Source organism: Podarcis filfolensis, assembly GCF_964270895.1.
Source record: "Podarcis filfolensis genome assembly, chromosome: 1".
NCBI classification, from domain to species: domain Eukaryota; kingdom Metazoa; phylum Chordata; class Lepidosauria; order Squamata; family Lacertidae; genus Podarcis; species Podarcis filfolensis.
In genome coordinates this window covers 47,413,118-47,439,912 of record NC_139604.1, presented here as the reverse complement: position 1 = coordinate 47,439,912, position 26,795 = coordinate 47,413,118, and the positions used below count along the sequence as shown (strand labels likewise).

The window sequence follows — 26,795 nt, the reverse complement described above, 5'->3', positions numbered from 1 at the left end:
GGACCCACAAAGCGGCAGAGGGAAGTAAGTCCAGGAGATTATGTAGAATCTTGTTTCTATATTCTATATTGATATGCTATTGTATAATTTTAATCTGAAAAACCCAAATAAATCAATTTACAAAAAAAGAGAGGAATGTGTCCAGAGGACAGTAACAAAGATTGTGGAGCATCTGGAGCAAGCAAACCGGAATGAATGCTCAATAAATAGGTTGCCTAGAGGGGAGGACCATAAAGAAGGCTGATCGCCGAAGAATTGATGCTTTTGAATTATGGTGCTGGAGGAGACTCTTGAGAGTCCCATGGACTGCAAGAAGATCAAACTTATCCATTCTAAAGGAAATCAGCCCTGAGTGCTCACTGGAAGGACAGATCCTGAAGCTGAAGCTCCAATACTTTGGCCACCTCATGAGAAGAGAAGACTCCCTGGAAAAGACCCTGATGTTGGGAAAGATTGAGGGCACAAGGAGAAGGGGACAACAGAGGATGAGATGGTTGGACAGTGTTCTCGAAGCTACCAGCATGAGTTTGACCAAACTGCGGGAGGCAGTGGAAGACAGGAGTGCCTGGCGTGCTCTGGTCCATGGGGTCACGAAGAGTCGGACGCGACTAAACAACTAAACAACAACAACAGAGGGGAGGAACTGAGTCAGAACACTGGTCCATGTAGCTCAGTATTCTATGCTGACTGGCAGAAGCTCTCCAGGATTTCAGAGAGGAATCTTTCCCAGCATGACTTAGAGATACCATGGGTTGACGCTGGGATATTCTGCATGCAAAGCAGAGGCACTACCCACTGAACTACAGCTCTTTCCCATTCTTGCAGAGTAGAGAGGCAATGTTCTTCATACTCTGGAAGCCAAACCTGTCCTGGCTAACATTTCCCTGTAACTCTGGGCAGGTTACACTTTTCTTCTGCAGACCCAGGATTCCTGCTCATAGTTTATGAGGGGAAGGAAAGAGAGTGAAAGTTCAGCCAGAGAGCCCATATAACGTATGTCAGAGCTGCCCGAGGTCCCAGCTCACAAAGGACCAACGCCGCTTCGTTGTTAAGTACGAAAGTCTTTATTGAAGTTCAGTTTCACTTCCAGAGCCGCAGCGTGCAGCTCTACGTCTCAAACTCTAGATCGCTGATGCTCCGTCTGAATCTCCTCCCCCCAGACACCAGTTTAAGACTCTAGCCTTGCTCCACCTCTTCCTCTGTTCTTTCCGCCTCTGGTTCCGCCTGTCCGTCGGGGTCTCGCCCTTTCTAGACTCTTCTGACGCTGAATCTCCTGAGCCTTCCCCCTCCCTCCGGCGGGCTTTAGGAGCTGGTTCCCAATCCGGGTCTCCTGCTGTCCCCCGTGCCTGTACATTTGAACTTGGCGCACGCGCCCAGCCAGCAACTTTCCTCCTGACCTTTTCACTGCTGCTGTCACTGCTTCCCCCTTCGGGGAGGCCAGCTGCAACTGACCTCCCCTCCGTTCCCCCACTCTCCGATGGAGGCGTGGTCAGCCCTGACTCATCTTCTCTCCCCGCTGGAGGAGACGCTGGTCCTGACACATGTGACTTCCCCCCCCCCCACTACGCTCTGGTGGGGAAACTGGTCCTGATCCCCCACTGCTGCTTTGGGGTTCCCCGCTGGCTCCTTGTTTCTGGTGCGTCCCCCCTGGGACCCCCCTTGCCCTGACCATCGGCGCCCCCTTCTGGGAATCTTCTGATTCGCTGGAGAAGCTCATGGAATCTCTCGGGTCACTGTCATACTCCCCTACGCTGCCCTCAGATTCTTCCCCTTCGCTCTCCATTTCCTCTCTCCCCTGTGCTCCTGCTCCCGAGCCCCTGACAACGTAGTTACTTTCCTCTCTTTTTATGGACTGGCTATATGCCAGTAATTCCACCCCTATTAAGTTAAAAAATGTGCTGCTGAAAGAGTCCGATAAAGGTTTCTTAAGAGGAGCAAAGGTCTGTGGACAGCAGTTAATTTTGCATGATTGATGAACCACACATGGCTGATAGGGCACATTTTGTATAATGAATATACCAATATGACTTCTGTCACATTGCTCTTATTCTTTACATTTGAGCAATATCACTAGAACAAAAAGTTCTCCTTGGCACATGGAAGTTTGACATAGCTTTATGGAAGGTGCATGAGGAAATTTTCCTGGGAAAGCCCCCCCCCCCCAATTGCATGAAAATGTATCTGTTTTTCCTCAAGTGCCATTATATATTGCATTAACATATAGTGCATTAACTTAATGCAGGAGTGGCTAACATTTTTAGACCTGAAGGCTGCGTTACCACTTTACAACCCCTCTGCGGCCCATATGCCAGTATGCCCAAAACATGGGCACAGCTACCACAACTGCACACATCACATGCACATAGTGACTGGCCTAGGATCCCACAGTGAGGTTCATAGTTGAATGGGGATTTAGTTTAGTCCAGCCATCTAACCACTTAGACCACACTGGAGTTTTCTTTAAGCTTTAGTGTGGTGCAGTTTGTATAGACCCAGGTGGAAATCCCCACTCAGCTATGAATTTTACTGAATGATCTTAGGCTAGTCACTATCTCTCAGTCTAACCTATTTCACGATGTTGTTGAGAGAACAAAAAGGGGAGAGAGGAGAAACAGCCATTGCACACCACCTTTAGCTCCATTGAGGAAGCGACGGGGATAGACAGAACTAGGATGAATAAAAATTTTGAGACTGTAAGCCTTCTGGTATGCTAGCTATCGTGCACCACTGAGGTAGTAAGGGGCTGGACTATCTATAATTTTCAGATTCAGAAGGTGGCAAACCATAACCCTCAAGAATATTTTTACACCTTTAATTTTAAGAGAAATACAGTTAAATCTCATACAAGTTTATGCAAATCCAATAGGACCTACTGTCAGGTAAATGTGCATATAAAGGATTCTATTCTTAATATCACATTTGAGAAACAACTTCAAAATCATTCTCCATTTATGCTTGCATAGAGTTTATTTGACAATGAAACAATAGCCATTTCTCTCTCTTTTATTGCAGATATTTGTAAATCACAAATGAATTTTTGTATTTTTCATTAAAAGCACAGAGATAAAGACATTTCAGCTTTATATGGGCCTTCTCTTTTAAATAAGCTACTACTTTTTCACACTCAGAAATGTGCAATAGAGTATTGTAATTCTCTTGACATCAGCGCTGCGATACATAGACCAGATTTTGGCCAAAATGTTTAACAGTTGTTTCAGGTAGGTGGAAAAGAAAGCAGATACCCCTGGGAAGTTCTCCTGATAAGCCCCACTGAAAGGAATGGGAGTTGCTTAAGAACACAGCTACTGTGCTGTTATGTAGCTCTCATTCCTTTCAATGAGAGTTTACAACAAATTCCTGGAGTACTATTGTGTCCTAAATCTTGGGGCCTTATAAAAACTACATATTGGTGGTTGGTTTTTGGAGCTGATCTAAAATGAGAGGAAGCCTCTTATAGCGGTAGGAAACGATTCATTAATATCTTGGAGGTATGTTGCAATTTTTCCCATTGGGTCGAATCATGATGTATGCTGATGTACAGGGCATGGCCTCCGAGCACAACCCCCTCCAGCGAATGTCGCCGGTTAGGAGGGCTGAGTAACAGTTATCGTACCACCAGCCGCCACCATTATCTAGTGCACAGTTTGTACTGGCCCTCCGGTCATTATCCTTGTCTTCGGTAGAAAACCTCATGTTGTCATGGGTTCCCCATTCGCCTATAGTGGTCAGTGAATCCCCAGCATCCCCTGTATAGTTCCCTAGCCTCAAAGCATAACCACTGTCTTCATCATCCACTTTAAAACTCTGGTATTCAGCGTACTTGGTTTGCCCTTGACTGTCAGTTATGACAAATCGTACAGAGAAGGCGTTCTGGTTGGTTAAGAGGTGCATGTATTCATTGCCGAGCCAGTGGTTTCCCTGCAGGTCCCCAAAGCCATGCTTATAAGACTGCCATGGGTATGACCAGGCTGTCTTTTGGTTGACATTGTTTCTGTGCAGGACTGTCCAGCCGCCCCCATCATACTCCATGTCACAGTAGACCGCCAGCAAGGGAGAGTATTTGGGACGGATGACATACAGGCCATTTTTCTTCCTGCCACGGAGGTGAGCTGCTCTGCAGTCCCTTGCAATGTATTCTGAAACAGAAAAACCAGACTCCTTATAAGTACCTTGCAGGCAGACACATAGAAATAAAACCCACAAGCAATTCAACAAGCTGAAGTTTTTGGACTGGTGCTGTGGACCCTTTAATAAGGAACTTATCACCACTTGAGATAAGACCTGCTCCAACAATCTGGTCTTTCCGAAGCACGCTTAAGGCCTTTTCCAAATGCATTTTCAAATGGATGAACATCTTCTGGTGTTATTTTAACTGTATTATTTCTGGTGTACATTTCATACATGGTTGGTTTTCTGTGTACCCCGCTCTGATTTTTTTTAATTACGTGAGCAGTTTATAAATCTTTTAAATACCCCTCACTGGCAGTGGCACCATCACTTTGAGAAAGAGGTCCAGGGCCCTGCTCTGCAGAATAGGCAAGAGGGCTGACTTACAACATACTTGAAGTAATAAATCCACCATTAAGACCAGAGTCTAAAATGATCTGAGAGCAACATTGCCAGCTGGCCTCAATTCAGTTCTATTAGGGCTTTGCTACATAACCCCTCCCCTAGCAGACACACCTTAAGTCCTATGGAGACCAGAAGAGATTTGCAATGAGTATCACCTGTGATCATTAGCAGTAGATGGGGAACTTTTCTAGATGCCTAGGCCTACAACTCCCATCAGCTTCCAAGCCAACACGGCCAATGAACTGGGCTGACGGGAGTTGTTTTCCAACAACTTTTGGAGAGTCTACAGGTTCTCCATCCCTGCATCAGGTAGCAATGGCACCTTACCAAATTTCCTCTCTTCTTACATTTTCATTTCATTTGAGTAGCATTTCAGGGCTTTTTGTTACCTTCATAAACATTTTTTCCAGCATTAATCAGGGAAGCAGTGTCCTTGGTTGTCAGCATATGTTTATTGGCAATTTTTGATAACAGCTCATCCTTGGTTAAAGATGATGAAATGGAAATGAGAATGCAGAAACAAAGAGAAGAGTAAAGTAGCATCTTGGGAACCTGGAGAGGAAAAAGACCAGGCCATGAACAAATAGGTTTAACACCGCCATCTTCCTAAGGGAACTACACTGGTACCTCGGGTTACATACGCTTCAGGTTACAGACTCCGCTAACCCAGAAATAGTACCTCGGGTTAAGAACTTTGCTTCAGGATGAGAACAGAAATCGTGCTCCTGTGGTGCGGCAGCAGCAGGAGGCCCCATTAGCTAAAGTCGTGCTTCAGGTTAAGAACAGTTTCAGGTTAAGAACAGACCTCTGGAACAAATTAAGTACTTAACCCGAGGTACCACTGTACTGTGAATGACTGCCTTCTGACAAAAGGCATCTTCCAGTGCAGGAATTAAAATCATTATCTTCTGCGATCTAGTGGCATTTTGTACTCTGTGAACCACTTCCAGATATACCTTCTTATAACAATTTCTGCAACATAACTCAGAGCCAAAAATATGTAGAATTAATTTTTAAAAGAAATCAGTAGAAAGGACTAGAAAATAACAGACATTAGAATAAGTTAAGAATCAATGTACACATTTCCATGTACTCTGTATCAAATGTGCTCCCACCACTCATTTTAGGAAGCCTTGTGCACACAGTCTACAGCTATCCTGCAGCTTTTTTGTGTGTGAGGTACTGTGTTTTGATGCATTCCCTCCCCCACAAAAAAACCCCAAACTTCAACCAAATTCAGAACCGCTCATTAGATGAAGACATCCCACTAGCGTGGACTTAGGTGGGAGACTTGGGTAAACACCGAACCATTCTGATACATACAGCAATGTGCAAATGCTGTTTCAAACACAGTGGAACAGGACAACCTTGCTGCATTGTAAGCCAGTAATGTGTACACAGCCCCAGATGTACAGGATCACATGTATCCTTAGGTCCCCTTGGAGATTTGATGGATTTTTTCTTTTTTGAACCCAATAATTAATAAAATAAACTGTTAATGCTGGGGACTTTTCCTGAATGCCTAGAAATGGGGTGGTCTGTTACTGTGTGCAAATGATTGTTTCTGCTTAGCATCAGAGATCCAATGAAGCCTTTGCACTTTGATAACTATACAAATGTATTGGTTGAGATTAAAGCCTGGCTTTAGGACTGAAAGCCTGTTTATTTCTGTTTCCTAATTCAAAACTTAATTTCTTTCCTAAATTCTGTACATGGCAACAGAATAATAAAACTGGCTTGGCTAATAGAAGGAGACACTGTTTTTTTTGGGGGGGGAGCCACATGTATACTGTGCACTAAAAAAAGAATTCCTTTTGAAAAACCTTAAAATGATTATTGCAACCACCACTCCAAAATGTAGTTGAATTAAGTTAGTTGCGTTTAATTCTCACTGAAATCAATGGGAGTTAAGTGAAGTCCTAAACCCATTTCATTTCAGCAGGACCTAGGTTCAATTAACTTCAGGTGCATTCCTATACATTTCTACTCAGAAGTATGTCCCATTTAGTTCTATGGGGCTTAGTTCCAGGTAAGTGGCTATAGGTCTAACTCTGCAGCGAATGTATTGGGGGCGGGTGTTATCGCTTTGTTTGTTACTATGTTGTGTCTTTTGGTGCTTTTATATTGTAAACCATCCTGTAATCCTTGGATAAAGGGCAGTATTGAATGAAATGAATAAATTCATTTACTGTTCCAGATCTGAACACATTTCTGGATACCAGTTTTAGTTTTCTCAGGGTAAAACCTGAAGTGCTACTGATGCCTTCACACCAATTCAATGGAATATCATGGTGGGACAGAAAAACATGAGAATATCCACTGCAAGCAACAACCATACCATGCCACCTTTTCCCCAATCAGACTTAACTGTGCTCTTGCTCCAAATTTTAGCCAAAGGTACCAACACTCTTGCCTTGTCATTGTAACAGATTAAGTAAGCCAGACACAGGCTGGAGCTTAGTATCCAGATGTTAGTTACCCAACCACTGCTGACTATCTAATGAAAATGGTTGCATACTCTGAATGCAGCACTATTTATATGGACACAGTTCATTTTAAATCTTAAATCTTTGCTTCTTGTTTCTTTGTTTCCGTTGTCTTTACCTGTTGTCTAACTTTGGATTGTAGGATCCTTAGGCTAGGGACTATCTACCCAAGGTCCCTATTATTTGTAATAATATTGATATACATAATATATTGTATTTGATGCCCAATATGGGTCTCTTCTGATTAGCTGGCATGCTGGGGTTTTGAACTTCTCCAAGAATTTGAAAAGTGGCACATAAACCCCACAATTATATTTTAGAACTTGGACATAATTTTGACAGTTGACATGTCATTGATCTTAAATATGGCAATTATGTTCTTTTCAAAGAACAATAGGGGGAATGAGGTTGTACGTTGTGCCGAAGTTTAACAGCCTGTTTTGAATAAGAAGAACTAAATCTAGTAAGGAGAGAAAATGGAGGTTAGAACTTACCTTTCTTACCGATGCTTCTTAGAGGCAAGATTGCATGATCTGAAGAAGGCTCCTTCAGACAACACAAATGATTTTTATTTTGCTTATATGCTCATACTTTATACTGGGATGGGCAAGCAAAGTAAATAGCTAATTATAGATGTTTGCATAAAGTGTCATTGGGTGCCCAGTCACGCAGGAACAGCTTGTAAATGGGTTACAGAAAAGTAGGGGATATAATCTTAAACAGTTCCTGCTGCTTTGGGGTGTGCCCTACAAACTCTTAAGTACCATAAATGATGTGCAATGGATGAATTATGTTTGCCAAGTAATTTCAACTTTCTGTCAACACAGCCAATGGCAACGGGGAAACTTCCTGAAAGATTGAGTGCCCACCTATGGCTTTAGCTCAAATGATCCACCTAAAAGTTTGCTGTCTGGGTGGAGGGAAATTAAGCACCGTAGCACCGTAGTTGGCACAGTTTGGCAACAAGCAGCTATTTTAAGCAAATCTTTAGACGGTTTCCATCTGCTGCAGCATGCACCAACCGGAATATAATTAAGGGGCTTCCCTCATGCTATTCAGTGATAATTTATTTTGAAATCAGTCCCTTACAATAAATGGGCAGATGGGCAAGTGTGTGCCCATGTGTGTGGGCACAGGGTAAACCTCAGATCATATAGAGATCGTTTCTGTGCAAATCAAAACCCTTACACACATGCAATAGCTTTTCTCACCTCTGAACATTTTTGCGACAGTTTTGGGGGAATATTTATGAAGAGCAAGAGAGAGGGTGGATATTCTAGTTTGAGTTGCCTGAAAACAAACCACATGCAGCAATGTGAGCCAGTGTGGTGTAGTGGTGTAGTGTGGTGTAGTGGTTAAGAGCGGTAGTCTCGTAATCTGGGGAACCGGGTTCGTGTCTCCGCTCCTCCACATGCAGCTGCTGGGTGACCTTGGGCCAGTCACACTTCTTTGAAGTCTCTCAGCCCCACTCACCTCACAGAGTGTTTGTTGTGGAGGAGGAAGGGAAAGGAGAATGCTAGCCGCTTTGAGACTCCTTAAAAGGGAGTGAAAGGCGGGATATCAAATCCAAACTCTTCTCTTCTCCTCTTCTCAATGCGATGGCATCTTCACCTGGGAGGGTACGTCTCTCAGGGAGTGGTAGTGCAGATGTTTTGCATGTAAATGGTCCCTGATCCTATATTGTGACATCTCTAGGCAGGGATAAAAAAATACCCCCTAACCCTGTCTGAAATGGCGGAGAGCTGCTGCCAGTCAGTGTGAATGGATAAAAAGGAGCAGAGTCTAACTTGATATAAGACAACTTCATATACTCTTGTACGACAATGATCTACTCCAGGTATGTCTACACCGCAGCCTTAAATTGCTTTAATTCCTTTTTGCTTCTGTCCCATCTTTGAGGGAACTGCAGTTTGGACTAGGGCGGGAGGAGGCACAAAAGGACTGAGAAGAATTATTGGCAGCTTACCAAGAACAGTTAAAGTGTTCTTTGAAGGAAGTGATATAACACAAAAATAGTTATAGCAGAATAGAAACTGTGTTAAATCAGGACTGCAATCTTCCCCTCACTCCATCTTGGTTCTAAGGTGATGCAGACTTCATGGCTACAACACAAAGCCATTTTTGGCAGACATCCTCCTTCGGTCTACACCCTGATTTGTACAACATCCATTCATCCTGATAATTCTGAAGAGCTCAGAAGTGTGTTTACTATTTTGGGAACCTGTAGATGATCCTATTAAGATGTTGCCCAACTGTGGATTGTAGCATTTTTCTTATGGACCTATACAGCTTCCTTTGGTTTTTTTTACAAAAAAGAATTAAACAATCTTTCTCACAAGTACTTCGTATATTTCTTAATAGAGATGCGGGTGATGCTGTGGTCTAAACCGCTGAGCCTCTTGGGCTTACCGATTGGAAGGACTTAACCATCCAGTGGTCCTTTACCTTACCTACATATTTCTTAAACAATGATACATACTCAATGATTAATTCAACCACCAAAAGTTCATTTACAATTAAATGGACTATTTACTCTGCCTAGGATATTGTTTTTCTTTCTGCATCATGCTTTATTTACTATTTTTGTACTTTTATGCTGCTTTAACCTTTAGCTTTACTGTATTTTACATTTTGTATATTTTATTGTCACATGGTCTTGTTCTTTACTGGAGATTATAAGATCCTTTGTGGAGGAAGTTCCTCAAAAAGTGGAATATATATGGTTTATGCAACAAACAAACAAATAATAGGAGGGTATACATGTTTTATAAGTTCATTGGTATTTTGACTGATTTTACAGTACACATGGTTTATTTAAATGTGTATGTTCACTCTGTGTCAAGCTGCAGTGAATTAAGAATGCTAATTAGAAGCAGAATACACCCAAGAAAAACAGTACAAAATTGCATTAAACGAAGGATGCAATCCCAGACACACTTTCATGGGAGTAAGTCCCGCTGAACACAATAGGACTGGTGAGACATAACCAAATTTCAACATTTTTGCTCACGGCATGTGTCTGCTTCTTTTAGAGACAACAATGGCTCAGAACGTTCCAACCGCAGGGGCTGGTTGGGAGATACTGGGCAGATGTAGAGCTGTCTTTCCCATAGGGCTTAGCGGTGCATTGTGCCAGGGCGCTGGCCTCTCAGGGGCATCCCAAAGAGTGGGGGAACTGTGCGGCTTTGCCAGAGGCCTCCCCTTTACCTGCACACCTGCCAGCTGCGCCTCGCCAACCATATGGCTGGCAGGTGTGCAGCTTCCTTCCCAAGCCTCCATGGGGATTGCTCTCCCACAGCGGCATGGGGGAGAGTTGCACACCGCCCCATGGCTGGCTGGCAGTGCGCAACTTCGCGCCCCCCCCCCCACTATCCATGGTAATTTGTGGGCTCTGGGCAGATATTTGCACCCTGGCGCCGCATCTGCTAAAGACGGCCCTGGGCTTTTCTAGGACGAAAAGGACGTGTCCCTAATTCAAACAAATTTGTAGCAAATTACAAAGCTCACAGTGAAATTGGGAGGGTGTGAAGTGGTGAATTGTCTGCCCTGATCTCCACATTTTTAAAATTCCACTCCTTGGTTCTAATGCAGTGGAAATTAGCTTTACTAACAGCTCCAAGCCTAGATGAGGGAGTCCATTGCTTGCCCCCCCCCCAAAAAAAAGAATAAAGGGCTTTGGATTCAATAGATTTGTTTTGCAGCCTAACACCAACTACTACTGCAAAAACCACCACCAGTTGTATCTTTATGCCCTTGGAACTATCCGCAGGTATACTGGGGGCCTCTGCAGCAGACATGCCCATGTGCTTGCAAAACCCTTCTCTGCTGGACACACATCTAATCACTCCTAACCCCTTCAAACTAGTGAACTGGGGAGTTAGAATTGCTTCCCCCCCCCTTAGTTATGTAAAAATAGAAATGCACCAGTTTGCTAAAATGGGAAAAATGAATTATCTTTCTTGTGAAGACCAGGAGCTGGATTCCAAAATCTGTGGTGACTTCCTAATTCTTCGCCCCCACTTTTAAATCTGCACTAACAATATAGTACAAAACCAACTGTGCCAGAGTTATAGTTCTTGTCCAGAAAAAAATCCATGTAGTCCTTCACTGACACACATAAAGTTGCCTTTAATTCAATGCATGATGGAGAGCTGCTCATTCAGTTTTAAGTAATTATAATCATAGGTTTAACAGGGGTTTTATCCAGTTGATTTAAAACAAGCCATGTGTACATTTTTAATAACTAATAATAATAATAGTACCACTTGGTTTACATTTTAAAAACTCAGTTTAAATTTTTATTCAAAATTTTATTTGTCATTTTATTCAAGTAAAAGGGGGTCTGGTTTTAGTTTCCTTCCCAAGAGCTTATTGAAAGTGACAAAGTAGGTAATCCTACTGATCCTTTGATTCAAGAGACATGGGCAGACTCAGTTCATCAAATGCTGCATCTTGCCAGTGCTTTCCCTTCATCTCTGAATCATAAACAGGCATCCCACTCACTCCTTGGAGGAATTCCGTGGAAAAGCATATTTTTTCCAGCTATGCTACAGCACCATAGGCCAAACCCAAGGACATCCTACAGAGCCATGTTCTGCACCTCCATCTCTTTAATTTCTTTCTCTTTCTTTTTGGGAAAAAGGGGGGTAAATTAGAGAGGAGCCACAGAATTGGGTGAGGGGTTAACACTTTCTCCAAGCCAGCGTGGTGTAATGGTTAAGAGTGGTGGACTCGTAATCTGGTGAACCGGGTTCGCTTCCCTGCTCCTCCACATGCAGCTGCTGGGTGACCTTGGGCTAGTCACACTTCTTTGAAGTCTCTCAGCCTCACTCACCTCACAGAGTGTTTGTTGTGGGGGAGGAAGGGAAAGGAAATTGTTAGCCGCTTTGAGACTCCTTAGGGTAGGTAGTCCTTTGGGACGCGGGTGGTGCTGTGGGTTAAACCACAGAGTATAGGACTTGCGGGTCAGAAGGTCAGCGGTTCGAATCCCCGTGAAGGGGTGAGCTCCTGTTGCTTGGTCCCTGCTCCTGCCAACCTAGCAGTTCGAAAGCACGTCAAATGCAAGTAGATAAATAGGTACTGCTCCGGTGGGAAGGTAAACGGCGTTTCCGTGCGCTGCTCTGGTTCGCCAAAAGCGGCTTAGTCATGCTGGCCACATGACCCGGAAGCTGTACGCCGGCTCCCTCAGCCAATAAAGCAAGATGAGCACCGCAACCCCAGAGTCGGTCACAACTGGACCTAATGGTCAGGGGTCCCTTTACCTTTACCTTTAGGGTAGTGATAAAGTGGGATATCAAATCCAAACTCTTCTTCTTCTCTTCTCTTCAAGTCATCAGGTGGGAAAATGAATGAGATTGGAACCATGGCATTTGGAGAATGGGATTAACCTTCCTCCCCATGAAGCAATTTCCCTCCATCTAGAATCCAATCACAGATTTTCAGTGTCTCTTCCCAGTTTTGGCCTTACAAACTAAGCACTTTGCCGAGTCCTGGCTCCTCGACCTGATGAGCTTCTGTTTTTCAGAAGGAATTCTCTGGACCACACTGCCTCCTAGAGGTACTCTTAAAATAGTGCACCACAGCCTAGTGCTAGGATCAAACGGCATCAAGTTTTCCAACTATGGCATAAGGAATACAATGCAGGCTTTGCCACGGATGGCAGAAGCTTTGTTTTTCCAAGGCTTATAAATGCAGCAGACAAATGCATCATCATGGTCTAACAGCCAGACCATCTGCATGAACGCTGAGTGCCAAATCTCACCCAGCACCATTAGCGAGGCTGTGCTATTTAGTTAAAAAAGAAAATGCTGTAAGATCCCGACCCACTAATTGCATCTGACAGAACATTTTCCCTGGTTGAAGGAAAGCAAGCACAGCCCTTTGTTTCTGTGTGGGAGCAAAAATAATCGTCTTATGGCAGCATCTGATGGATTCTGTAGGTTTTTCAAAACCTGTTGCAAATGCAGAAAGAATAATAGAAGGGGATAAGATTAAAAGGGGACACAAGTAATTAATCTTACAGGGGAATGAACAGTATATTCCTAATACTTGATTCCTCCATTGATTTTTCTATTAGGCTAGGGTATCAAGTGTGTGAACAATTAATGAATCTGCACACGATGTATTTTTCAATCTGTGGTGGTCATGGTTAGATTTCTTTGTTTAGACATCCTGTGTTGTTCAGTCTGATCCTGGGAGAAGTTGGTAGCAGTTTGCTTCGTGTGTGTGTGTGTGTGTGTGTGTGAGTGAGTGACAGAACCATATTTCTCCCTAATCATATTGGGAGATAATCTCATCTAGCCTCGTGTATCCAAGCAGGGCTTTCTAAAGAAAATCCATGTTGCCTAAAGATTTATTTGGCTTCTCATGGAAAGCCTCCAGTGGAGGTGGGGGTGGGGAGTCTGTCCTACTCTTGTGGCCAATTTATTCCCTTGACCTTTTATGGTCTGGTGTTTTCCCCTGTATATTAAATATATGGCGATGTCAAGGGAATGATGCTCTATAGAGAGTACGAGAAGGCAGTGAGTCTACAAGCTAAAATTCTACATGGGGATGAAACAGAAGAAGTGGAGGCAAGGCTTAACAGTCAATAGGAGAAAATGCATTAATTATTACCATTATTATTATTTATTGCATTTCTATCCCAAATTGTCTGCAAGAAACTCAACGTTTAATTCACATAACCACCCAGTGAGGTAGGTTAGGTGGCCCAACATCAACAGCTTCATGGCTGAGTGGGGATTTGAACCCTGGTCTCCCAGCTTCTAGTCTGGCACTACATGTCTGACTGCCAGGGCAAGAGAAGGAGGAAGAGCCAGGGTTTTCCAAGACAGAGGCAGGCACACAGTCTGTGGCAGAAGAAGAGACTGTTCAGGCAACAGATGGGTCAGTAGATTCCCCACCTTGTTGTCTCAGAACCAGGAGGGGCTTGAAGCAGGAAGAGCAGCGACGACTTCCATGCAGAAGAAGTCTCAGGTTGCAGAAGTACAACCTAACAGGGGACAGTATATAAGCTGGCAGAAGGGCAGGGTCTCACTGTGGCTGCAACTGCTCTGCAGGTGTCATGGGCCAGGAGTCCATTTCATCTGATGAGCAGCAGCCAGAAGGGGTAGAAGGCAGAATGTCTCCACTGCAGCTGATCAGCTTTCAAGGACAGGAGAAGAAGGCACTAGTGGGAATCAGCTGGCTCCAGCCTTCTTAAACAGAGCTCTCAGCAGCACTCAGATGCTGGAAAGAGTGTCTATGGTTCCTGGTCCAACCTTCCTGCTTCCTGCTGTCCATCTGGTCCCTTGTCTCTGTGATCATCTGGATCCTCTGACCTCTGGATCCCCTGACTTCATATATAAATTCTGCTCTCAGACAAGGGTTCCTCAGAGACTCCTAGCCCATGCTTGCTTAGCAATGGGGCTACGACAGCAGGGCACATATCTGGGGGACAGCTGCCTAATGCTAGAGGCATGTGTGTGCATATTAATCCAGAGCACTGTGGGAGTTGCTGTAAGTGCTTCTTTTGTCAATAAAGATTTCAGTACAGTGGTACCTTGGGTTACATACGCTTCAGGTTACATACGCTTCAGGTTACAGACTCTGCTAACCCAGAAATAGTGCTTCAGGTTAAGAACTTTGCTTCAGGATGAGAACAGAAATCGTGCTCCGGCGGCGCGGCGGCAGCAGGAGGCCCCATTAGCTAAAGTGGTGCTTCAGGTTAAGAACAGTTTCAGGTTAAGTACGGAACTCCGGCACGAATTAAGTACTTAACCCGAGGTACCAGTGTATCAGATTTGTGGCTTTCTTAGCTGGGTGGGCCAGGTGGGCCAGGACAGAAGGTGGGATATGAGAGATGAGGGGAAAGAAAAGGCCAGGGAAGGTTTTGAAGGCAAGCACGAATAGTTGGTTCTGGAGCTGGGAGCAGACCAGAAGGCAGTGTAGGAATATATGAAGGAACTGGTTGGGAGAGGTGCCAGAATGGAAAAAAATGAACCAGGCATCAGTTACAGCAGGCTTCCTCAAACTCGGCCCTCCAGATGTTTTGAGACTACAATTCCCATAATGCCTGACCACTGGTCCTGCTAGCTAGGGATTATGGGAGCTGTAGGCCAAAAACATATGGAGGGCCGAGTTTAAGGAAGCCTGAATTACAGTAACTCTCTGCTTGCCTGTACCACTGTCCCCAATAATATAGTGGACAATTTCTGCATCCATCTTGTTTGTGACATTTTAATATCTACTGTCTCCTTTCTTGAGCTTCTTTTCAAACTAAACAAAGGTGATGTCTTGGACTTGTCTTCCAGTGATGCGCTTGCAAAACCTTCTGCCATCTTTGCCAATTGCTTTTGAATTTTCTTCAGTTTGTCTGCACTTGTCCTAGAACATGGGAATAGAAAATGGGTTTTGATAGTATATATCTACATATGCTATGAATGCCCCATGACACAGTTATACTACACTGTTGAATCACAAACAGTTTATCGTCCATTATAGCAGTCAATTCCTCTCGGCAATGATGTTATCTAACAAAATATCCCATTTTTGAATGTAACACTTTATTGTCAAATGCACAGACAAAGCACATTTCTTGCCAAAGGCTTACAATATTTTTTAAAAAAAACAATTGAGGGACAGGGACAGGAAGAGGAAAAGCTGATTTAAAAGCAATAACAATAACAATTAAAAGAAACCTAGTATGTTAACTTCATTTTCATTCTTTACAGGATAAAATATAGTTCTCCAAATTAACAATTATATCTGGAATCCAAAACTTAGCCTCCAAAGTGCTTGCCGCCCCTTCATTTTATTTTCATCTGCAATTTCTACGAGCACAGTGGGGCTAAGTCACAAATAAATAAAAGAAACAAACAAGAATACAGCCAAACCTAATCTTTTTTAGGACCCCATTTGATGCCTCCACCTCAGAGTGGCTGTGAAGTGGCTCCTGGGTCATAAGAAAAGGATTGTTGACCTCTACATCCATACCTCTCCCCTTGCACAGAATGGCAGGCTCCTGTTTGCTCATTTGGTCCGTGTTGCACATCCCAGGCCATTGCATTTGTCCTGGTGGTCTGTGTTGCAGCAGAGAGGTGAAATCTTGTTGGCATAAACCACCGATTCGGAACGACTAGGCCATTGTATTTTCATAGGCACTGGTGTGCTTTCCCAGGGTACTGCTGCCAGTTGGCACCCTCAGTGATGACATGATAGAAGAAAGCAGACAAAGGACAACAGCTGCAGCAAAATCCACATCAGCAACCATTTGGTCAGGCTGCTGTAGTAGCCACTCTACTCTCTGAGTAAGAGGCAACTCATCATGGCCTAACACAAAGTCAGGTGGTGGTTGGCATTTGTTGCCACCCATCATAAATTCACAGGATGCACACTGCATACAAACTTTTATTTTTTTTAAGAGTACTGGAATTATTTATGGTGCAAAAATATTTAGGCTGCATTCCAAAGGCACATTTTAAAATAAGTTTATTTGAAATCCATGGGATTTAGTTGTCGCAAGTAACGGGGCTTAGAATTTGGAGCACCGTGCTAAAATATCCAGACCATTTAACTCAAGGGGAGTCCTGTGCAAGTAGTCATGTAACTGCTGCTACAAAACCTTTTGTGAAGCCTCTTCTACAGCGGCCTGTCCAGATCTTGAAGGGCAGAAGGGAGATTGGCGTCTGCTGGTAGATCTCACTGTGATCTGAAGTAGATCAGCAATGCTTTAGGACTCCCACTTGTTTTAACAATGGCTGCAACAAAATGACTCACCCACCGCACCTTGATATACTGTGAAATGAAGAAATCTGGGTGGGCGGGTAACCACAGGTGGTTTTTTGTATGGAAGGACTGTGAGCTCAGTTCAGCTGTCATACTCAAATCCCCGTGCTCAGAATTCTTAAATTCTAAGTGAATGTCTTTTGCACTAGTGCCTTCTATTCAATCACTTCATTTTTGAGATTTTTTTGAGTGGTGGTGATGTCTCATCATTTGAAACAGTGTGTGTGTGTAACCATGCCACTATATGCAGTTTTAATGACTTCCCAACACACTCCACTAAGAGTAAGATCAAACAAAGCTAGGAAATGACATGTTATATATACACTTGGGTAATTCTGCCCAATGAATCTGGAATTCTGCAATCATCCAATCCAAAATGTAGTATTACTACATAGGTATACTATGCAGTATATTACATAGGGCTTGCACCCACCACCCCAGTTGATGTTTTGCTCTTTGTGATTCTCCAGTGGTTTGACTTCACCCCTGAAGGTGCACTCCAGTGTCGTTTCAGACAGATGGAAGCCAGCAATTATCCTCAGAGCGGAACTTTGTGTTTGTAAAGATGCAACCTCAGAATTTTGTGCAACTGAGAGTGGGCACAGGCAAACATTTTTCAAGTAGTAACTGACCATTGTGTAATTGTAATCACGAAATAAGGAGAATAAGAAAATGGGTCGGGGAGGGGGGTGAAGTTGAATGAATTATTTGCATCTGTCTTTACTACAGAAGATCTAGGGCTGATATCTATGCCTGAACTGACTTTATCCCTAAGGGACCCTAATGAACTAAGGTAAATGGTGGTGACAAGAGATGATGAGCTAGACCTTATTGACAGATTTAAAATTAACATCAGGTCCAGATGGGATCCACCTAAGGAATCCAAGTGTGAAATTACTGATCTTCTGAGAAAAACATGTAACTTGTCCCTAAGGTTGGTCTCTGTACTAGAGGACTGGAAAGCAGCCAATGGAATATAAATTTTTAAAGGGGGATGCAAGAAATTACAGGCTGATTAGCTTAATATACTCTGCTTAAATTGATGGAATATATTATTAAAGATGAAATTATCAAGCATTCAGAACAGGGGTTGACAACCTGTGAACCTCCAGCTGTTGGCCTCTGAATCTATCAGCCCCAACCAGTATGGCCAATGATGGAGGATAATGGCTGTCCACTATCATCTGGAAGGCTACATGTTGCTCACTACTAATATAGAATAATAAGTCTTGTTAAAGATTTTTGAGAGTATCAGTAAACATATGGACAGGGGTAATCTGTTAGACATGGCATACTTGGACTTTTTAAAAGCTTTGACATATTCCTTCGCACTGTAGTAAATTCTGGTAAATGTTTGCCCACATCAACCTTGTTTTTAGGGTACTTTGTTTTTGTCCTTAAGTATGAATATGAGTACTATACTCATAGGTAAAGGTAAAGGACTCTGGACGGTTGAGTCCAGTCAAAGGCGACTATGGGGATCATCTCGTTTTCAGGCCAAGGGAGCCAGTGTTTGTCCACAGACAGCTTTCCAGGTGATGTGGTCAGCATGACTAAACCGCTTCTGGTGCAACGGGACACCATGACAGAAACCAGAGTGCATGGAAATGCCGTTTACCTTCCCACTGCTGCAGTACCCATTTATTTACTTGCACTGATGTGCTTTCAAACTACTAGGTAGGCAGCAGCTGGGACAGAGCAATGGGAGTTCATTCCGTCATGGGAATTTGAACCACTGACCTTCCAAGCGGCAAGCCCAAGAGGCTCAGTGGTTTAGACCACAGCACCACCCATGCCCCCCACCATATTCATGAGCAACCATCATTCAAGTATTGTGTACAACAGGGCTAAAAGTGCACTCATGCAGCTTTCCTATTTGATCCACAAGGCAATTATTTTTGTACTCAAGTATTCAAATTAAAATACAGTACAAAACTTGTCATGAGAACCAGCCATTAGAGGTGAGACTTCACCAAACAAATGGGTTCATGCAGATTTCTTCCTCCATTTTTGCTGTTGCAAAATCCAGCCAACAAAATCAAGGCTATTGTGATAATAGTGTCTTTAGGCAAGATATATAATAGCATTTTGTTTTTCATTTTAAAAATTGAGTCCTTGCTGCTCTTTCCATTCATTGCTTATTACAGACAGCATATACTGTAAGGTGGGGGGAATCGTAAGCATTTGCCATAGATGACAGAGACTAATACCACATCTGTTAAGAATGCTTAATTTCCTTATACAGGACAAAACTGTACCTATGTGTCTCCCATAAAGGGGTGAGCATTGGGTTCCTGTCAGCTCCCTGCCAATTAGCACTGTATTCAATTGGTTAGCAGGTACACGTTCATTCGTAATGATTTCTCTGACTCCACTCCCACCCTGCCCATGGCACTCTAAAGCTCACAGAGCACATCAGAGGTTTTGCAGTCAATACTAAGCGAGGTTAGTTCTTAAAAATTAGTTCAGGAGAAAATCCTATATATTCCATTCCAAGCCCCCTGAGGCACTTGCATCCCCTTTTACACAACACAGGGCAGGTTCACTGATTCCCAGCCATCAGAGTGAAACAAACTGCCCTTTGAGTCATGACCTCCAGAAACCAAATGATGTGTAATTTGGGTGTGAAGATGGGAAAGCACACATCAGATACTTGCTGGCAGACAGGTGAAGCCTGGAAGGCTTTTTGTGGGGGACAGGTTTCCTGTGCCTTTAATGCATGCATGGAAAAGTACATATTGGGCAAGTGCCTCTGCAGCCTATGTAATTATGAAAGGCAGAGGGGGCCGGTTGCCACATTTAAGTTTGCAATCTACCACCCTGGTGTGCAGATGACCTCCCCATAATAAGAGCAGGAAGAGAGTCCTTCCCCCAGTAACCCTGGATATAAAGGGAAAGATTAAACACAGTAACACTGAAGAATTAGAACATGTGCAGAATGCCCTTCACCCCCCATACTTGGCCACCCAGCAGAAATCAACTAGTCCTTAGTTCATTCTGCATCCCCACAGAGTTCAGGCTATAGCGGCCAAAATAATTCATTCACATAACTATAAGTTACCATAAGTCTTGTGAGTGCTGCTCTAAAAGAACTGAATCTCCCAGTGTGATTCCATGGGGATGCAGTTGGCTGGCAGTGGTATTAAAAGGCTACATCTGATGGCACCCTAAGCAAATTTAGCCAAATACTGAAGGCCTGCCAAAGCAGCATCTGCCCGGTAGCCAATAAAGCATTTGTTCTCTGCTCCATTTAATAGAGCAGCGCTTTCAGCTCTGTGAAACAAACGTCTCAAAAGATGGCCCACAATCGCCTTATGGTTTCTGCTGTACAACTTAACAATCGAGGCAATTATCTCTAAGGTACCACAGCTTTCACCCACAATAACTTTCTTATGTAGAGAAATGAGAGTGTAGCAAATAAAATATTTACTCAAATACAGTACAGTGGTACCTCAGGTTAAGAACTTAATTCGTTCCGGAGGTCCGTTCTTAACCTAAAACTGTTCTTAACCTGAAGCACCACTTTAGCCAATGGGGCCTCCTGCTACCGCTGCACCGCCAGAGCACGATTTCTGTTCTCATCCTGAAGCAAAGTTCTTAACCCGAGGTACTATTTCTGGGTTAGCGGAGTCCGTAACATGAAGTGTCTGTAACCTGAAGCGTCTGTAACCCGAGGTACCACTGTATTTATTAAAATAGGCTACTTGGAGTAACATCAGCTCCAAGGAACATCACTGGATGCTTGATCCTCAGTTATGAGTACAAGGAATTAGAAGGGAGGGGGGATTCCCTCCCCTTTACTTGTTCTTTGCAATGTTGCAACTGGTTCCCCTTTACCAAAAAGCACCTGTGCATAAAACCATACCCCCAATAAGAGTTTGATCTCCCCTGCATCTCCCCCTCCAACCCCCACTGAGGTTTGCTTTTGGAATCTGGACCAGGCTCTGGGCCACTACAGCATCTCTACAAAAAGGACTGATGACCCTCCCCATACTATAACCAAAGAAATGGCCATTCAACTGTGATCACCTTTAGACCGCGCACTAAATATTGTGTCATTATATATGCAGAAATGCTACACAGGGGGGCAGAAAGTCTCCGCTGAAGAACGCTGGAATCCAGATCTGTTTTTCTAAAGCACAAAGCACTTACCGTATCTCCTGAAAATCTCCAGCAAGGCCACACCCTGAAACATTTCCCTAAGTGGCAGTGTAGGCAAAATTATGCAACACTAGAGAACATAGTTTTCCTTGATCATTTGTATAATGCTAATGACACAGGAGATTTCATTGAATGCAACCTACACTTAGTCACATGTAGGTTGCTTTCTGATATGGGTATAGGAGTGGCTGAATGAGTAAATCCTTTGAACTGAGGAATGTCCCATTCCATTGTAGTTACAGATATGGGGAAATGGGTCTTTTTGATGGATTATTCCACACGTTTGAGACTGGCATACAATAGACTTCCATTTGACCTCCTCTCAGTAGTATCATGAAATTTATAACAGCTAATTTGTTCCAGGCATCTGGCCGTTGTTGTACACAGCAAAATAAGTGACCTTGTAGTAATCAGACAGTTGGTATATCTAGTTTAATCCTTTCTCCTCTGCTTCAGGAAGAGATTTTCCCCAGCCCTGCTACCCAAGAATCTTCATGGGAGAGGTCAGGAACTGAAGCTTGGATTTTATTCATGTGTCCTACACACTCAAGCAAAGGGGGAACAAACTCCTGCTTCCCCACTCACATTTTATCCAGTCAGCATCATCTCCTGAATCCTTTCCAGTCTTCTATCCTTCTCTCCTGTTTCCTGCATCTTTTCCATGGTTATAAAAAGTATCCTCCCCATTCTATGTAATATTAGAACAACAGGAAGGGACAGTATGTTATGTGATAAAAACTAATGGAAGTATTCTATGCCCTTTTTTCATCTGGTTGTATGTATGGCTTGGAGGAAAGCTTTTATTTCTCTTCAGCTGTCTTTAGTACAAAGTGAAGTGTGTGACGCTGAAGTCAGAAAGGAATAATCCAGTGAAGCCCAGCAGGGCTCACCTCTGAGTAAACTAGCATAAGTTTGGTATTTCTCATCGGAGGCAATAAATGCAAAAATGGAAACAGCTCTCTGTAGCTCTTGACTAATCGACACACCCAGTTTTGTGCACTGCCACAAAAATATGCAGGACTGAATTAATCACTCTGATGTTGCAGCAATTGATCTGACTGACAGACATATGGGAACCAGATCTACTGGAACACTGAATGCTTCTGTGGCTCTTAGAACCAGATAATAATTAACAATGGCGGCTGCAATTTGCTAACAAGAACTGTCCTTCAGATTACACAGCCATTAATAGTAACCTGTATTTTTGTGAGAGTTCAGGTAGCGATTTTGGCCTTTCCAGTGCACCTGTATGTATGCTACGTCATATTATGCTCCTTACCTGGAATTCCAACCTTTTGTGAGACTGTCTTTTACTATCTCCTTAAGCCTGTGTTCTTAGATGCTTCTCTTATCCATTCATCTTCCATAGTATGCTCTTTTACGTAACAATGATCCAGAAGATGTTAGGTGTACAGAGTAGCTAGCATTATGACCAGGCCAGTAAATGTGTGCAGAGATAGGAGTAGGGTGTCTAATATATTTATTGATAGAGATATTATTATTATTATTATTATTATTATTATTATTATTATTATTATATCATCATCATCATCATCATCATCATCATGTGGAATTTTAAAATACATAAATACTCAGGTTTAAACAACCACATACTTAAATTGCTTCAGAACCACTTCAGTGATTTAAATCTGCACATATTACTTATCGCCTTGCTATACTTCTGCACTGGAACCACATAAAAGCTCATATAGTTTGTGAAGCTACTATTGTGGTATATGGAAAGTCATTACAATTTGCCTCATATATTTTTTACTGTATGCGTGTAGGCTTTAACATACCAAGCACAAACGTAATACATGGACCACTGTGATTTCTGCCCTTAGTGTCGAGTCCCAAAGAATAATTCAAAAGCAAATGTTGGTGCTTACGTTATTCAATTGAATTTTGATGTTAGTCCTTACTGTCATAAGGAGCATATGAAGGTAATATGTGAAATGCTATCTTAAACTGAAGATTCAAATTCTGAATTATTTTGGCAAAAAAAAAATCCCTAATAGCTGAAGGTCACTTTCAAGTGCTGCAAGAGGATTTTAGGCTGAAACGATGGCTAATCTAGCTCAAGAAGAACCATCACTAGTTTGAAAGTAAAGACATTATTCAACCCTCTTCATTATTCTCCTTCCTCTCCTGTGGATTGACATGTGTTGCCATCTTGGCTTGCAACCAGCTTCCCTCGATTTCCTGACTAAACTGCAACAGCAGAGCAACTAACATCGGGGGGAAAGGAACACATTTTCTTTCATGCTCTCTGCCATTTCCTACTGATGTCAATGATGCCTCACTAAGCCCTGCATGAAAAATACAGTGGAAGACAGATCACAGGATTTGGCTTGGATTCCTTCTGGCAGAAGACCAGCACTGTACTGCGTTCACTTCCACCAAACCTACCAACAGGAATTTAAAAAGGTTGGTGCATAAGAATGCGCAATAGATTTTTTAGTGTACGTCTTAACATTAAAGGAGAAAAAAGTTGAGCTTTTAAAAGATAGCTCAGCCCTGAGGGTGATTCCCTCAGTGTGGTCAGTGCCGGATTTATGTATAAACTAAACAAGCTACAGCTTAGGGCCCCACTCTCTTGGGGGCCCCCCAAAAAATTAAAGGGAAAAAAATATTGGATGTACATTTCCGAAATATAAGATAAAAAACAAATAAAATAAAACCTACATACAGCAACAGTGTTTTGTGTTGTGTAGGCTCCTATGATTTAAGTAATGGGCCCCACCTGCTAGCCTGCTCCCTAAAATATCACTGATTTTAGATACCCATTAGGTCCATAAATTACCATATAGCATATATTCAACACAAAAAACAGCGACAATTTGTTGTTGACAAAGGACAGCTGGACATATAAAGGACCCCATTACCTTCAGTAGCTTATGACCTCATCAAACCTAAATCCGGCCCTGAGTGTGGTCCACAGGTATGACTGAAATGAATAATATTAGGGTATGCTGTCCAATCACCATAAAAATTGTAACTGGTTCTGATTATCAAAATCACATGACCAGGGCATTCCCTTCACTAAACGGTACCCACAAATCAATGTACTCCAAAGTTGAAAATCTTGCACTACAAGGGGTTAGGCTAAATGATCCTCGAGGTCGCTTCCAGCCTTGTGATTCTATGATAAAGAGTTTGATCTCTCTTCCTTATCTTCATATTTTCCTGGCCTTTGCATTTTTGAGCTACCACAGTATCTCTACAGTCTCATTAACAAAGACATGGCCACTCACCTATTTCCCATAGTAGCCTTTTGAAAAGGAGTGTAAGTGCACAAATAGTATGCTGGGGACTGAAGCAATTAACTGAGAATTGGCAGCACGTGTTTTACCTACAAGGCTGTCTTCCTGAAGGTATGCAAAGCCATTCAATTTTGTTTAGAAGGAATAAAACACATTTCAGATGGGAATTAAGAGTTGCATGGCTGAAAAATCATAAAGACAAACATTTATTGTTATAATGCAGGTAATTATTGCTTTTAAAAAAATTCTTCTGCCACATAATCAAAGCTCTCTTGCTTTTATTATTGTGAAGATTATCCTAACCTAAAAAAAAAATCCATTCAGTTTCATTTCTTCCAAATCAATGATCATCAGAAAAGAAACATACATATAGGGGGTTTTTGTTTAAAAAACAGTATCAAATACAAAACACAGCATCTGACTGCACCAAATTAACTTGGTGTTCTTTGCATACTTACTGGGGTTTGGCAGTATATAGCAGGTTGCACCAAAATCACCTTTGCCTATAAGTTTCCCAGGCATCTAGCTAGAAACTGACTCTTTTGAGGTTTCATGAAGTGGCGAACTCTAATGCATATGCTGGGATCCTGTGGCCCTTCTGTGTGCAGACCAGCTTTCGGTCCAGCATTCTGCTCCCGATGGCAGAAGGGGGAGAATGAATGTGAGTTTCATCAAATCTTCAATTTCCCCCTGTCCCTGCACTATTCTCACACTGTTCCAGAGAGTCCTCTCAATGCCCAAGAGCAGATTTTCAAGGGTGCAAGAAAGAGGCTGCCGCGGGAAGGAGCCCTCAGTGAAACCCTCCTTTGCTTGACAGCTGCAAGTGCATGTGTTCAAGAGACACTCAGGATCCAAAAACCATTATGTGAAATGGGGGAGGGGGCAGCTGAAGCACCAGGTGTGTGGGGCCCCTCCACATCACAGGATCATTCACCATCAACTGCATGATGAAAAGAATCCCAGGAGATTCTTGCATGGAAGCATGCAAAATTTGGCCCTGCTCCAGCTTATCTGGTATTGTTTTGTTTTACGTGCATAGGTGTGAACTGATTTGCTTCATTTTATTAATATTATGGCTGCACTGTTCATTAAACAAACATCTTCTGCAGCTTGCTGCCAACATATGCATACTATCACCACTGATCCAGTGGTATTTTCATATGCCTCCTGACAATATAAGCAAATGGTGTTACAGTGGTACCTCGGGTTACATACGCTTCAGGTTACATATGCTTCAGATTACACACTCTGCTAACCCAGAAATAGTGCTTCAGGTTAAGAACTTTGCTTCAGGATAAGAACAGAAATTGGGCTCCGGTGGCACAGCAGCAGCAGGAGGCCCCATTAGCTAAAGCGGAGCTTCAAGTTAAGAACAGTTTCAGGTTAAGAACGGACCTCCGGAACGAATTAAGTACTTAACCTGAGGTACCACTGTATTTGAAAATGAAGTTCCACAAAAGCCATTATAGAGCCCTGGTAATTAGCATTATTTATTAAATTTGGAGTGTTTCATGTGAGACAACAGGGTTCCAGTGCTATTTGTTGGATGTGGCAGCACCTCCTTCATGTGCACTGCAATTCTGTATATCCCTCAGTTGCTCCAAGGATCTCAAGGTGGTATGCATTATTCTCCCCCTCCTCACTTTATCTTCACAACATCCCTGTGAGGTGAGTTATGTCAGAAGACAATGACTGGACCGAGGTGAGCTTCATGGCTGAGTTGGAATTTAAACCCAGACGCTAACCACTATACCATGTTGGTATTGGGCCTAAGTTCAATGAGGCAGGTATCTATAAGGCAGCTTGCATGCAGAGATGCTGTTTAAGATATCATCACCTCAAAAAAGTCCACATTTTGCAATCATTTTGGGACAAAACCGATACTATCTCTCTGCTTATGAAATACCAGGTGCAAGCTATAAAGGATGACTCATGCTAAAGGTAAGTATTGCCATTATAACAGAGCATACTATGGGCTAATTTCTTACCAGGAAATTATGCTTCACTTAGTTCCTTAAACTGTGGCTTTCACTGATGCCTGTAATATTCCTTCCTACTTCACACAATAAAAACAAACCATCCCCATCGTCCTGCATGAGTTGGAGGAATACCATCTTCAGCAAGGAGTCTGTTCTTCTTGTGCGAGTTCCCTGTACAATTTACAATCCTGGGAAATTAGAGTTCCATGCTGCACAGGGAACCAAAATTAGGGTTTTGGTTTTTTGTTTTTTAAAAAGGAGACAGAGCTAGCACACTCATCTTTGAATGTTGATTTAACTCAGAACTAGAGTGCTGTGGCTTCATTATTTATTTACCATATTTTTTGCTCTATAAGACTCACTTTTTCCCTCCTAAAAAATAAGGGGAAATGTGTGTGCGTCTTATGGAGCGAATGCAGGCTGCGCAGCTATCCCAGAAGCCAGAACAGCAAAGAGGGATTGCTGCTTTTGCTGCACAGCGATTCCTCTTGTTGTTCTGGCTTCTGAGATTCAGAATATTTTTTTTCTTTTTTCCTCCTCCAAAAACTAGGTGCGTCTTATGGCCTGGT

At 42.8% G+C, this 26,795-nt stretch overlaps 1 protein-coding gene across 2 annotated transcripts; it reads right to left on the bottom strand.

The window, feature by feature from the left end:
• Nucleotides 1-2,948: 2,948 nt before the first annotated feature.
• Nucleotides 2,949-7,657, bottom strand: LOC310749267 (fibrinogen-like protein 1-like protein). Of its 2 annotated transcripts, XM_083585951.1 has the most exons (3): nucleotides 7,553-7,657; nucleotides 4,962-5,124; nucleotides 2,949-4,136 (listed from the first exon to the last, which is right to left on the bottom strand). In XM_083585951.1, the coding sequence occupies exons 2-3, from the start codon at nucleotides 5,113-5,115 to the stop codon at nucleotides 3,475-3,477; spliced, it is 816 nt and encodes a 271-aa protein (XP_083442077.1). In that variant the 5' UTR covers nucleotides 5,116-5,124; nucleotides 7,553-7,657; the 3' UTR covers nucleotides 2,949-3,474. The 2 variants fall into 2 exon arrangements, with proteins under 2 accessions (XP_083442077.1, XP_083442078.1); XM_083585952.1 differs by lacking the exons at nucleotides 4,962-5,124; nucleotides 7,553-7,657 and adding an exon at nucleotides 6,778-6,796 and having other exon boundaries at nucleotides 2,949-4,169.
• Between the last annotated feature and the right edge of the window lie 19,138 nt (nucleotides 7,658-26,795).

Excerpts from the sequence above, each read along its gene's own strand:
- LOC310749267 (XM_083585951.1), bottom strand. The coding sequence starts at position 5,115 with ATGCTACTTTACTCTTCTCTTTGTTTCTGCATTCTCATTTCCATTTCA. Across the intron at positions 4,137-4,961 it reads TGGAAAAAATGTTTATGAAG|AATACATTGCAAGGGACTGC; the intron begins GTAACAAAAAGC and ends TTTCTGTTTCAG.